This window comes from Chiloscyllium plagiosum, unplaced genomic scaffold (genome assembly GCF_037043375.1).
Source record: "Chiloscyllium plagiosum isolate Xiang-an unplaced genomic scaffold, Cpla_swu_hap1 HiC_scaffold_2, whole genome shotgun sequence".
Taxonomy (NCBI): domain Eukaryota; kingdom Metazoa; phylum Chordata; class Chondrichthyes; order Orectolobiformes; family Hemiscylliidae; genus Chiloscyllium; species Chiloscyllium plagiosum.
The window spans coordinates 44,375,444-44,390,974 of NW_028270140.1; the positions used below are offsets into that span (position 1 = coordinate 44,375,444).

Here is a 15,531-nt window from a genome sequence, read left to right on the forward strand (position 1 = left end):
CATTATATTTAAAGTGGTGCCACTCGGCTTGGAGACATTTCCTGTCTTTCCTTTTAAGTTCTGCAGATTGAGTAGTCATCTGAAAGATGCCTTCATCAGCCTGCTACTGTAAATCCTGATGTTTCATTACATACATTGTAGTACAGACAGAACCATCAGGGCTGATAGCCAGAAATACGATATAAGCAGATGAATGCAGAAACAGTTCATTCTGCAGCTCCTTATTCGCCAAATCCAATCGTATAAGTTTCCAACTAAACGGAAATTGTCCTCGCATCCATTTTCTTTGCAGTTCATTGTGTGAAGTACTGAGGGACTCCACATTAACTATAGACTGAAATGTTTATTTCTACAATTTCTAGGTTAGCCACTACATGACAACAGTTTTCTCGGTTAATCACAAGCTTTAGTTTATCAAAGACCCAAGGACAGATGCTGGATACACAGCAATAAAATTCAGTAGGTTTCCTGACTCATCAAAACCACTACAGACAAATGTGGCCCAAACCCAGATATTTTCACTCCAATGAGGGGTGGGATGGGTGTTAGTGGATGCGGAATGGTCAATCCCAGAAACAGGTGCTGGGACAAGCGAGTACCAAAATGGGGGCTAGTTAGAAGACTACCTTCATACTTCAGGGTAATAAAACAAAGAACTGCTGAAGCTGAAAATCTAAAACAAAAACAAAAATTGCTGGAGAAACCCAGTAGGGCTGGTGGCATCTGTGGAGAGAAAGCAGAGTTAACATTTTGACCTTTCTTTAGAAATGAAGATCTTATCTGAAGAAAGGTCACTGGAGTCAAAATGTTACCTTTTTTTTCTGTTTTTGGTTCTGTGGGTTCAAATGTTTTACAAGATCTTACATCCTCTAGCACTCAGCTTTAAACCAGACCCATGTAGCACAGTATTTGTGTCCTTATCTCTGAACTAGGGAAGGCCTGGCTTCAAGTCCCACCTATGCTAGAGGTGTCTAATCAAAACTTTGAACTGGTTGATTAGGAAATATTCTCAACCATTCTAATGACTGACCTACCCTGCATGGGCCTCAGATATATCCCATGCCAAATTACTCAGTATCCATCATAAAAATAACATCCAACAATCTAATACAGCTCTTACTTTAGACTGGACAGTAAAAAGAAATCCTGCTGATGACAGCATCAAACTTTTTAACATGAACAATTGAACTTCTGCTATTACCCCTTATCATTTAGTAGCATCTTTATACTGGCAATGAAATAGTGAGCTCAGAACTTCCATTTGGGGAAGAAGATCTGCCAACTTTACCTGGTCAAACCTGTATGCAATTCAACACCACAACAACGTGATTGTGTCTTCATTACCCCCCCAATTCTTTAAATAATTTCAATCAATTCAACGGCAATAAGGGATGAGCAACAAATGCCAGTCTTGACAGAAATGTTCACATGCCATACAAGAAAATAAAATGCTAATTGTAATTTTTTAAATTCAGCCACATTCATAATGAACAGTCCTTGTGAAATGTCAATCGGTAAAGATCGAAACAGTTCAAATCGTTATTAGACCAGCTAATCTTTTAATCAGAGAGGTTCAACCAAGTCTATTATTTCGAAAAAAAAAACGCTCAGTGATGCAGGTAACTTTTTGAACAGTAAAAAGAGCATTAGACCTTCAAGAAATCTTCAGATCACGACCGTTAAACAGGATATGTTTGCCTATCAAGTGTGTTTAGATGCTTTGCATATATTCATAACTCCCACATTGAGGCCCATAAAGTGACTAATAAAGAGTCTGCTTGAATTCAGCACAAAGTTCAAACAGTGCGGTTGAATTTGAGATTCCCTCCTGAATAAACTATGCCTTGCCTCCTTTCCCTTTCTGGAAAACAAGGACAGGACCTCTTTAGCCTGAGCTGGTGGTATTTTTAAGGGTCTGTTGAAGTTTTCCAACTCTGAGAAATAATGTCCCCAAGTCTTTCTGGTGAATCTTATTTTATCATGTAGACTGCCAGTTGAGAACTCCTGGCATATATGAATAACTTGGAAAGGGTACATTTGCACTACTCATATGCATAAGAAAATGCGACTGATTTGCATTGTACATCTTGCAAATGTGCAGATTGGCTAAATAAAGCCGTTTTCTCTCCACTTAATTACATTAGAAAAAAAGCAAACAGTGTAACATGCAATGTTATCATTACATAAGTGATCTGATATGCACATGGCAGAATGCTTTTTGTTCCTTGAGTGCTGAATTTTGTGAAGTGTTACAATGCTATGAACTCATCTTTTAGTGTATTGCCAGATAGTTTTATTTGAAAACTCTATAATGCAGATATCCTAGTGCACAGACAAGAAGCATTGTCTGATGCCAGCTCCTCTTAAAGGTTGATTGGCACATTATCGTTGTAATACTGCTGCTATACAGACTTACAACATATAAACAGGGCATTCAGCTGGTCTTTATCATTGTACATTCTCCACAAATTGCGTTCTCCCACCTTAACTCATCTAACAATACCGGCAGACAGTTCTATTTCTTCTCCCTCAAGCACGAATAAGATTTGACAGAATTGTCACATTGTGTCCACATTGGCTCTCTGAATGAGTGTCATGATCGAATGCCATTCTCCTACATCTTACCTTTATTCCTGTGCACTTCTATTCAAATAATCATCCAGTGCCCTCTTGAATACCTCACCTGAACCTGCCTCCACCACACTTCCAGACAGTACATTTCAGACCCTATATACTCTCAGTAGGAAAAAGTTTCATACAGTCTATTCTGCCAAAATGCATGTTTCTTTAACATGATTGAAGAACTTAGGCTGTTATTTGTAGAACACAACTTTTCTTACATGTATTGGCAAAAATGTGATTCCAGCTCCACTAGTTTGCATGGCGCAGCTATTGCATGATTTTCTTATAAAGCAGAATTGCACAGGAACACAATTATGGCATTATATCAAAGCCAACTGTACTCAAATCACATTTGATTTGTTTGCAAATCATTTCAAAACTACGCTCACTAGATCTGAGCCCTTTTACAAGTGGGAACAGTTTCTCTCTAGCTACTTTGTGTGGAATAATCATGATTTTAAAATGTCTATTAAATTTCCTCTCTGCCTTCCCTTCTCCAAGTAAAACAGTCCCAACTTTTCCAATCAGTCTTCATAATTGAAATTTCTCACGTCTGGAACCAGTCTCGTAAACCTCTTCTGCAATCTCCCCAGTAATTTGCATCTTTTCTAAAGCTTGTTATCTCAGAACTAGACATAGTATTCCAGCTGAGGGCTGACTAGTAGTGTCTTCTATAAGTTCAGCATAATCACTTTTCTCTTGTACTTTATATCCCTCGTAATTAAGCCGAGAATACAGTATACTTTATTAACTGCTCTCTGCAAGTTTTACCATTTTGTACATAATATCCAGGTCTCTCTATTCCTGCACACCCTCAAAAGTAGTACACTTCATTTTATAAAACTAATTGGTCTGAACACAATGATGGCTATCAAAATAGCCTCCTTGTGCATTCATAGAAATATCTACTGCAGTCAGTTGCTGCCAACAGATGTCTCTTAACTGGAGTATGTGTGTTCACACATGCACATCCTGGGTTTAATAATGCCACCATCTGTACAATCATAGGTAGTCCTGAGGTCAAATTTTCACACGGCGATGCATGGAACTGAGCATCCAGAAGTGGGGCTAAAAGCCAAGAGCAAAGACAATTTATTCAGTTCAAGAGACCTCTTAAAATAGAGTCTCTTCAAATTTATGAGTTTGCTGATACATTATTTCTACATTACAGTCAAACTCTATATAGAAGATAAAGAGAAAATGTGCACATTTCACTACTCATGCACAATATGAATGCTACAAAGACTTTTCTTGCTTCTTTGACTTTTCAGCCGATTAAGAAAGTGGAGTTGCCAAAGGGGTAGCCATGGACACCCGTATGGGCCCCAGCTATGCCTGTCTCTTTGTTGGCTACGTAGAACAGTCCATCTTCCGTAATTACACCGGCACCACTCCCCACCTCTTCCTCCACTACATTGATGACTGCATTGGCGCCACCTCATGCTCCCGCGAGGAGGTTGAGCAATTCATCAACTTCACCAACACATTCCACCCTGATCTTAAATTTACCTGGACCATCTCTGACACCTCCCTCCCCTTCCTGGACCTCTCCATCTCCATTAACGACGACCGACTTGACACCGACATTTTTTACAAACCCCCGACTCCCACAGCTACCTGGATTATACCTCTTCCCATCCTACCTGCAAAAATGCCATCCCGTATTCCCAATTCCTCCTCTTCGCTGTATCTGCTCCCAGGAGGACCAGTTCCACCACAGAACACACCAGATGGCCTCCTTCTTTAGAGACCGCAATTTCCCTTCCCAATTGGTTAAAGATGCCCTCCAACGCATCTCATCCACATCCCGCACCTCCGCCCTCAGACCTCACCCCTCCAACCGTAACAAGGACAGAACGCCCCGGTGCTCACCTTCCACCCTACCAATCTTCGCATAAACCAAATCATCCGCCGAAATTTCCGCCACCTCCAAACAGACCCCACCACCAGAGATATATTTCCCTCCCCACCCCTTTCCGCCTTCCACAAAGACCGTTCCCTCCGTGACTACCTGGTCAGGTCCACGCCCCCCCAACAACCCACCCTCCCGTCCTGGCACTTCCCCTGCCACTGCAGGAATTGCAAAACCTGCGCCCACACCTCCTCCCTCACCTCCATCCAAGGCCCTAAAGGAGCCTTCCACATCCATCAAAGTTTTACCTGCACATCCACCAATATCATTTATTGTATCCGTTGCTCCCGATGTAGTCTCCTCTACATTGGGGAGACTGGACGCCTCCTAGCAGAGCACTTTAGGGAACATCTCTGGAACACCCACACCAATCAACCACACCGCCCTGTGGCCCAACATTTCAACTCCCCCTCCCACTCTGCCGAGGACATGGAGGTCCTGGGCCTCCATCACTGCCGCTCCCTCACCACTAGACACCTGGAGGAAGAATACCTCATCTTCGGCCTCGGAACACTTCAACCGCAGGGCATCAATGTGGACTTCAACAGTTTCCTCATTTCCCCTTCCCCCACCTCACCCCAGTTCCAAACTTCCAGCTCAGCACTGTCCCCATGACTTGTCCTACCTGCCTATCTTCTTTTCCACCAATCCACTCCACCCTCCCCCTGACCTATCACCTTCATCCCCTCCCCCACTCACCTATTGTACTCTATGCTACTTTCTCCCCACCCCCACCTTCCTCTCAATTATCTCTCCATTCTTCAGGCACTCTGCCTGTATTCCTGATGAATGGCTTTTGCCCGAAACCTCGATTTTACTGCTCCTCGGATTCTGCCTGACCTGCTGTGCTTTTCCAGCACCACCCTAATCTAAACTCTGTTTTCCAGCATCTGCAGTCATTGTTTTTAGAGTTTTCAGATAAACTAACAAGGAAAATGAAGCTGTGACAAGCAGTAGAACAATTCTTTTTGGAATATTCTCCTCAGATCTGTCAGCGCAATGAACGAAGTTTTAAATGGCAGTGATGGCAATGGCTGTCAAGGAGGATCTTTAATCCTGCCTACTCCAGGGTTAGGCCATCTCTGTTCTGGCCTCTTACATATGCCTATTGGGGCAGTAGACCAGGTCCTAATGGCACTAAGACGCTATACTGAAAACCACGTGCTTCCAATGCCAGGTTCGCAATTCATGATCAAATCTAATCTTCTATCCCTTTTCCAATGTGAAAATCCTAGAATTCAGTGTTCCAGATTTTTTTTTGAAAGTTTCTTCCTTGAAGTATGGGTATTGTTGCCTGAATCAACGAGATTGTACATGACAAGGTGGTAGGGAGCTGCCTTCTTCAACTGCTACAGTCTTTCAGGTATAGGGTCATCCTCAGTGCATTGGAAGAGAATTCCAAGATTTTGATCGAGTTGCAGTGAGGGAATTGTGACATATTTTAAGTCAGGGTAACTTGAGGCTGAGAGGAGAATTTGGAAGTGGCGGTGTTCCTGAGCATGTACCAGTGAGTTGCAAATAAAAAAAAACTCACATTGATCATTCTCACGCACAATGAAAAGCTTAAGAACCAAAAAGCTTGAGAACATAATAAAACCATGTTATGGGTGTACCATTTGGAGATACAGAGAGATTTTTGAACATTTATGTAATTGCATCTTACCAATTATATTTTTCCTTTTCTTTTCCAGTTTGGATTCAATTATTTCTTGTGTCCTTGAAGATGAAGTTTGAGCAGAAAAGTTGATATAAAGGGGGACATATCCAGCATCATCTTGGATTTGATTCAGCAAACTTCGCGCAACCACGGACTAAAACATATAAAAATTAATGAAAATTATCTATCAATCTTTCAAACTGCACACAGTGATTCATTTAATCAGTCATCTCAGTTTCATTTGATGAGGTCTTTGGGATACCATTGCAGGTGCACGAGAAGATAACTTCCTCCATGGTCAGACTTTAAAACTGCCAGAAGCATTAGAAAAGCATGGGTCAGAACTTCTGCTCTGTCAGTAGACACCTTGCAGAATTTATCAATTAAGAATTAAGGCAACAATACCTTTAGAGTCAGATCAGCACTTTCTGGAGATGATAAGAGCCACATTGCAAGTTGCGAGAAATAGTAAGACAGTCTATCCTACATGACCAGACATGACAGTAATTACTGGAACTGAGACCCAGTAATTGTAATCTGCTAGATCACACAGTCTTTGAGGATTTTCACTCAACCAGGGTCCAGAGTTAGAATGAGGTTTTATTACAGTGTCCCCATTTTAAAAATACTTCACCACCCGTGAAAAATGTTGGTATGTCCAAAGATCATGAAGGGCTGCCAACGTTTCAATTTATTTCTCTGTATGATTCCTCTGAGATTCAGTGATAACTAATTACTAGAGGATTATAGCCAGCAAATAAATGCTCTAATTAGCCACATACCCACATAGTAAAATGGAGAATAATACATTGACATTGCAATTAAGATAAAATATTTTCACTTTACTTATACCTTATCTTTACTGATATTTTATTTCTAAAAATAAATCTACTGCTTTGAATCATTTTAATATAATAAATATAGAAAACGATAGCAGAATAGCATTATACCTTGCCCACTCCAGTTATCCCAGTGAATAGAACAGAATGCCTCACAGCAAGGATCTTTTCCAGCAGATAGCCAAACCGCACAGTGTCTGTTGTTGGAACAAGCATTTCAAAAAAAGGTATTTCACTATCGTACTTAAAACTGGGAATAATTCTGTCCCATGGATCTAGTCGGTTGTTGTCAAAATCCATGTAGTAGCTCCACAGGTCACCAGATGTTGGTATCTAAGATAACAAATAAAGGCTTTTTTGAACAATTCAAAGTCTGTGAATATTATTGTTCATAATAGTAAGATATTACTCCATAGAAAGCCCAGTAAAATGATAAACAGCACCAGTTAGCTGGCTAGATAAGAAACTTCAAATTTTTAACATACAGAACAGTACCATCCTAAAGGTGAGTTATATTTTGATTCATCTGGCTCACCATGAAGACTGGCAAATAAAAGCAGTCATCCAACATTCTCACATTTTCATTATAATTTCTGAGCAGAGTACTAAGTTTGGAAAGACAATTACTGCAACAATTTGGATATGGGCTAGAAAGTTTGCTCAGCCAAAATTAAACAAATAAGGATGTTCAAAACTCAAGTAAATGTATCTGCAGTGAGAAATTGATAACTGTCTGCTATTCCCCTTACAAAAGGCAGCTATACTTGTGTATAAATTACAATGAGGTACAAATACATAAACAGATTATGGAAAGATGTAGGAGCAACAGGGTGGATATGATAGGAGATTTTACTTTTCCCAAAAATGACTGGGATTCATTTAGTGTGAGAGGTCTAGTTGGAGCAGAATTTGTAAGGAGTATCCAGAAGAGTTTTCTAGAGCAGTATGTAATTAGTTGAATTTGGGAAGGGGTCATACTGGACCTGGTGTTGGGGAATGAGCCCGGCCAGGTGGTTGAAGTTTCAGTAGGGGATTACTTTCGGAATAGTGATCACAATTCTGTAAGTTTTAGAATACTAATGGACAAAGACGAGAATGGTCCTAAAGGAAGAATGTTAAACTGGGGAAAAGCCAACTATACCAAAATTCGGGAGGAGCTGCGGAATGTAGATTGGGAGCAGCTGTTTGAAGGTAAATCCACATTTGATATATAGGAGGCTTTTAAAGAGAGATCGATTGGAGTTCAGGAGAGATATGTTCCTGTGAAAATGAGGGATATAAATGGCAAGATTAGAGAACCATGGATGACGGTGAAATTGTGAGACTAGATAAGAGGAAAAAGGAAGCATAAAGTCTAGGCGTCTGAAGACAGACGAAGCTTTGGAAGAATATTGGGAATGCAGGACAAACCTAAAACAAGGAATTAAAAGGGCTAAAAGGGGTCATGAGAAATCTTTAGCAAACAGGGTTAAGGAAAATCCCAAAGCCTTATTTCATATACAAGGAGTAAGAGGGTAACTAGAGAAAGGGTTGGCCCACTCAAGGACAAAGGAGGAAAGTAATGCTTGGAGTCAGAGAAAACGGGTGAGATTCTTAATGAGATGCAAAGAGAGAGACATGACAGATGTTGAGGTTAGGGATAGATGTTCTCTAGGTCAAGTCGGTATAAGGAGGGAGGAAGTTTTGGGTAATCTAGAAGGCATTAAGGTGGACAGGTCCACAGGTCCTGATGGGATCTATCCCAGGTTACTGAGGGAATCGAGAGATGAAATAGCTGGGACTTTAACAGATATCTTTGCAGCAACCTTGAACATGGGTGAGGTCCCAGAGGACTGAAAAATTGCTAATGTTATCCCCTTGTTTAAGAGGGATAGTCCAGGGATTCATAGACTGGTGAACCTGATGCCAGTGGTAGGGAAGCTGCTTGAGAAGATACTGAGGGATAGGATTTATTCCCATTTGGAAGAAAATGGGCTCATCAGTGTTAGCTAGCATAGTTTTGTGCAGGGAAGGTCACGTCTTACCAACTTAATAGAATTCTCTGAGGAAGTAACAAAGTTGATTGATGAGGGAAGAGCTGTAGATGTCATATACATGGTTTTCAGTAAGGCATTTGATAAGGTTCCCCATGGTAGGCTGATGGAGAAGGTGAAGTCGCATGGAGTCCAGGGTGTACTATATAGATAGATAGAGAACTTACTGAGCAACAGGAGACAGAGAGTAGTAATGGAAGGGAGTTTCTCCAAATAGAGACCTGTGATCAATGGTGTTCCACGGGGATCTGTGCTAGGACCACTGTTGTTTGTGATATACATAAACAATTTGGAGGAAGAAATAGATAGTCTGATTAACAAGTTTGCAGATGACACTAAGATTGATTGAATAGCAGATAGTGAAGGAATTGTCAAAGAATACAGCAGAATATAGATAGACTGGAGAGTTAGGCAGAGAAGTGATAGATGTAGTTCAATCGGGCAAATGCGAGGTAACGCATTTTGGAAGATCCAATTCAAGAGTGAACTATACAGTAAATGTAAAAGTCCTGGGGAAAATTCATGTGCAGAGAGATCTGAGTGTTCAGGACCTTTGTACACAGGGGTATTGTGTACAAGAGTTGGCAAGTCATGTTACAGTTGTATAAGACTTTGGTTCGGCCACGTTTGGAATACTGCATACAGTTCTGTTCGCCACATTACTAAAAGGATGTGGATGCTTTGGAGATTACTTCTTCAAAAAACTCAGTCAAGTTTGTGAGACATGATTTTCCACACACAAAGCCATGTTGACTATCCTTAATCAGTCCTTGCCTTTCCAAATACATGTACATCCAGTCCCTCAGGATTCCCTCCAACAACTTGCCCACCACCAACGTCAGGCTCACTGGTCTACAGTTCCTTGGTTTGTCCTTACTACCCTTCTTAAACAGTGGCACCACGTTAGCCACCTCCAGTAATTTTCCTTTTTCTTTGTTAATTAGTTACAGTTAACATCTGTGAATGGCATGTTCATTTACTTGGCAACTTAAAACATTTTCACAAATTGAAGCGTAATTAAGGCAGTATGGCAAGATTGGGATAAATGAGAGAAAAAGCCTGAAAGGAGAAGAAATCAATTATGCAAAAGGATACTGAGAAGGAAAATCTGAACGAAAATGGCAAAACACAAATCAGGGAATCAGATAGGAAGGAAAACCTGATGAAAATGGAGAAGACAAAGCGAGGGAATTAGATGTTGGGGGAGAAGCCTCAATAGTGGTGGGAGAAGGGCAAAGGCAATATTAGGAAAATATGAGGGACTTGAAAGAGGAATAACATTCAGTTTGTCGGTTCACTCAGGAATTTCTGACCTTTACCAAAGACCATTTCCTTTTCATTCATTTTAAAGTAAAAATAAACTAAACTAACTGAAGTGAAGTCTGTGAAATGAATAATTACAAACAATCTATTAAGCTATGCAATTTATAATCAACCTTAACACTTAGAGATATGTATCCTCTGATCACGGTTAAAATCAAGGTTGGCATATCAGTACATTAACAGAAGCAGACATAATTATAGTCAACATGACAACCAGAAATGGTATCATATAAACATTATTGACAAAGTTTTAAATGAAATACACAATCAAAGTCAAGATAAATTGAAAGTAAAAGGTTAGTCATCAGATTTTGTTTCTGGTAAACGGTTGTGGGCTTACATCCAATATGCCAAAGTGCATTATAACCCTCTAACAGAAGTCTACATTTTGCTTGATAAAACGTATTTGCATACAGATGGATAATAAAAGCTGCGTTTGCTCGTCTTTAAAATCAGAAAACAAGAACTTATATCATTTTGATTCTGGAATAAATAGAGAAACATCTAGCAAGGAAATGTATTATGAACAAAATGCTCTTCATCTCTTCCTTAAATGATCACTTTAATTCCTGCCTATTAAGAAACATCCTCATCGTAGTTCAGTACTTTTACTATTTCATTATTTTGTTGGTTAAGGTCGGCATATATGTATCCTGAGATGGATTTATCAATTTGATTGGAGCCCTGTTTTCTTTTACAATGCTCTATTGGTCAAAAATAGGATTAATTGTATATAGAGTAACACCCAGCCAAAAAGAAATTTTTTTCACAGCTCAAGATCAGCTTTCAGACTGGCCTGAAATACTGACCCCATCAGCATTCAATAGCAATGTAACAAGTCCTTCATTGTCTAAACCATGAGGATTTCCCAGGATGGGAGCAAAACCCCGAGCTGATGTTTAGCAAAAATTCTTAAAATTACTGTGCAAAAGGAAAGAGAATATTCCTAACAGGCAGGGGATCTGTGAGAGAACACTTTGTCCAGCCATTGCACTGAAAATCACTATTTATTTGCCCACTTTGTGGATACCTTCGCCTCAGGATGATCCTCGAATTGATGTCGCACAAATGAATCAAAGGCATCCCAATAGTTTTCAGTCAAGTTTCCTCCAATGGACCAAATATAACAGAAGGCAAATGTCTGACAAATAACACCATTCAATTGCGAAGGATCCTTTAAAACAAATGGTATAAGTATACAGTTTGATTTAAAAAGGAAACAAGCCAACAGTTCTTTAGAAACACACAGCACATTTCAAGTTTTTAATTTTAATCAATTGCAATTACTTTTGAATTATTATTCAAAAGCATGATTCTAAAGTACAAGTTGTTAAGTAAGCTGTCAAAATTAATATGAGCAAAATATTATTACCATATTTTGATTTTTCTTTCTGTTAAACATTCTAGATAGCAAACTAGATTCATTGAGGAGAGCAGGAGAGCATGCTAGGATTAAGCATCAGGCATATCTAAAAACAAATGCCAGTCTAGTCAAATTACAACGCAGGATCACATGCATGCTGAACTTGTGCAATAGTGCCAAGTGATCCGACAGTAAATGGTTCAGATCTAATCGGTGATATCCTGCTCCATCCAATTGTGAATGGCATGGAAAATTAAACAACTAAGTGGAGAATGTTGCGCAAACATTCCTATTTTTATTGATAAGGCAACTCAGAATGACAGTATAAAAGACAAGGCTGATACATTTCCATCTAACTTCAGCAAGAAAAATCTGGAGAACATTATCTATTTCAGCCTTCTCCTGAAGTCCCCGCACATTACAAATACAGAAGTGACCATATCCAACAACAGGGAATCTAACTATCTAGCCTTGAGGTCACTAAATTCTCTCAGCTGGTAAGATTCTGGGATGTCACCATTGACCAGGTATGCAACTGGACTAAGCATATCAATTCCTCAGCTCCTGAATTCCCAAAGCCTATTCAACACCTACACAGCACAAGTGTGAGCTGAAAAGCTCACTGTTGCCCAGATTAGAATCTGGGCATCAATTGGCAAGCACATCTGTGCTACATCTCAAACAATAACATGGAGACATTTAGTATCAATTTGAAGGGTATTCAAAATCAAAGACTGCATTTTGATTGTTTCCTCAACTTTTGATGTCAAAGATTGGTCCACTGTGTTGTCGAAAGTATCATCTTCAATGAAAATCTGTGGTGTTGGGATGGAAAGTTTGGCCTTTGTATGTCTGTTCAGCCAAACCTCCTGCTCAATAAAATGAATGAACACCATGCTCACAATAAGATGCAAACTACTATGGGATGTATGCCATAATTTCTTGCTGTTTGGTAATTGCATCCTAAATGGATTTGAGGACTATGGTTATAAAAGTTATCTTTGTAAGTTAATGTTTTGCTGTAGATCTTAATACAATTAATGCTTTACTAATGGTAAAGATTATTGGCATTCCTCTATTAGCTAAAGATGAGGGTCATGCAATAAATCAAATCCACTGGAAATGGTGCAGCTTCATACAAATACAAATAAAATATTTTCTAAGCCATATTTGTAAACCTCCCCAGTTACTGGTGTTTTTGTCAGATCTGTGATTGTTGCTTGCATCTAGTAAAGGTCTATACATCAGCAACATACCAGGACTGGGATTGTTGCCCTTGTGGGGGTACTTGGTTAGGGAGGGCTTAAACTTGTGTGGCAGGGGGACAGAATTCATAGGGCAGTAGGTGAAAATTGAAGGAGAGGTGAAAACAAAGCAAACATGACTTAAAATAGGCAGGGAAATGCTGCTGGAAAGAGCAGGTGGCCTGAAATCATGTTTTTTCAATGCAAGAAGTATAATAAGCAAGGCAGTTGAGCTTAGAGACAAAAACAGAAATTGCTGGAAAAGCTCAGGTGGTGTGGAAGCATCTCTGAAGAGAAATCAAAGTTAACATTTCAGGTCCAGTGACCCTTCCTCAGAACTTAGATTAGTACTTGAACTATAACATTATTGCCACTACAGAGACATGGCTGAAAGACAGATTGGACTGGCAGCTAAATGTCCCAGATTTAGATGTTTCAGATGTGATAGAAGGGTGTGTAAAAGGAGTGGGGAAGTTTCATTACTGGTAAAGGAGTATCTCACAGTTGTACTGAGGGAGGATACATCTTGTGCAGCAAGACAATATGCATAGAATTCAGGAACAGGAAAGGTGAAACCACAATGACGAGGGCCTCCCAACAGCCAATGGGAGATAGTGAAGAGAACATGTAGACAGATTTTGAAAGATGTAAAACCAGCAGGGTTGTTCTAGTGAATGATTTTAACTTTCCCTATATTGCCTTGGACTCACCACATGCTAGGGGCTTGGATGGGACAGAACGTGTAAGGACCATTCAGAAGGGTTTCTTGACACAGTATGTAAACAGTCCAACCAGGGAAGAGGTTATACTGGTCCTGATTTTGGGAAATGAGCCCAGTGAGGTCCGTAAAGTTTCAGTGAGGGAGCATTTCGGGAGTAGTGACCATAATACCATGAGTTTTAAAATACTCATAGATAGAGATAACAGTAGTCCTCAGGTGAAGGTAATAAAACTGGGGAAAAGTGAACGACAACAATATTAGGCAGGAACCAGAGAACGTTGCTTGGAGGCAGCTGTTTGAGGGTAAATCCAAATTGGACACATGGGAGTATTTCAAATGGCATGAAAAAAGTTCAGTAGAGTGAAGGATAGGTTTGGCAAGTTGCGTGAACCTTGGATGACCAGGGCTGTTAGAACCTTAGTCAAAAAGATAAAAGGAAGCACCCATAAGGGCTAGGAGGATGGGAACTGAAGAAGCCCTTGAAGTATATAAGGAAAGTTGGAAAAAACTTAAACAAGGAACTAGAAAGGCTTAAATGGGTCATAAAAAGTCGTTAGTAAAGTGAATTAAGGAGAATCCCAAGACTTCTAATACATATATAAAGAGCAAGAGAGTGTAGCCAGGGAAAGGGTTGGCCCACTCAAGGACAAAGATGGGAATCTACGTATGGACCCAGAAGTAGTAGGTGAGGTCCTAAATGAATATTTTGTGTTAGTATTCACCAAAGAAAAGCAACTGGTGGAGGATTATCTCAGGGAAGTGAGTGTCAAATTTCTAAACCAAGTTACTATTAAAAAGGAAGAAGTGTTCTGCATCTTAAAAAAAGTATTAAGGTGGGTAAGGCCCTGGGGTTCTGATGGGATATTGAGGGTGGAAAGAGAACAAATTGCTGAGGCATTGACAGACATCTTTGATGATTTCTTTGGCCATAGATGAGATTCCAGAGGACTAAAGAACAGCCAATGTTGTCCCATTCTTTTAAAAGGGTAGCAGGGATAATTCAGGAAATTACAGGCCTGTACATCTCACATCAGTGGTAGGAAAATTATTGAAAAAGATTCTCAGGGATAAGACCTATATGCATTTAGAAGTGAGTGGCCCTATTAGTGATAGACAGCATGGTTTACTGTGGGTGAGGTCATGCCTCACTAACTTGATTGAGTTTTTTTTGAGGAGGTGACAAAAGGGAAAAATGATTGACGTTGTCTACATAGATTTCAGTAGAGCCTTTGACAAGGTCCTTCATGGCAGAGTGGTACAAAAGGTGAAGTCAGATGGTATCAGTGGTAAGTTGACAATATGGATACAGAACTGGCTTAGTCATAGGAGACAGAGGGTAGCGGTGGAAGGATACTTTTTGGATTGGAGGGCTATGACTAGTGGTGTTCCACAGGAATCAATGCTGGGACCTCAGCTGTTTGTGGTCTACAGGGATGATTTGAAAGAAAGCAAGGCTGGTCTAATTATTAAGTTTGAGGATGATACAAAGATTGGTGGTGTCGCGGATAGTGAGGAGGATTGTCAGAGGATACAGTAGGATATAGATCAGTTGGAGGCATGGACAGAAAAATGGCAGATGGAGTTTAATCCAGACAAATGTGAGGTGATGCATTTTGGTAGGTCAAGTGCAAGTGGAAAGTATAGTGAAAGGATAATATAGTGGCAGAACCATTAAGAGTTTTGATATGCAGAGGGATTTGGGTGTGCAGGACCACAGATCACTGAAGATGGTAGCACAGGTAAGTAAGGTAGTAAAAAAAGGCTTATGATATGCTTACCTTCATTGGAATGGGCATTGCGTATAAGGATAGGCAAGG

At 40.0% G+C, this 15,531-nt stretch overlaps 1 protein-coding gene across 1 annotated transcript in view; it reads right to left on the reverse strand.

Moving 5' to 3' along the window:
* The window catches only part of dnah6 (dynein, axonemal, heavy chain 6), a gene marked incomplete at its 5' end in the record, with an annotated part of 301,703 nt that overhangs the window by 165,763 nt on the left and 120,409 nt on the right, over positions 1 to 15,531 (reverse strand). Inside the window, 3 exons of the mRNA XM_043705917.2 lie at positions 6,198 to 6,345; positions 7,142 to 7,363; positions 11,417 to 11,560. Coding sequence (XP_043561852.2) covers positions 6,198 to 6,345; positions 7,142 to 7,363; positions 11,417 to 11,560 — 514 coding nt within the window. The remainder of the gene's footprint in view (positions 1 to 6,197; positions 6,346 to 7,141; positions 7,364 to 11,416; positions 11,561 to 15,531) is intronic.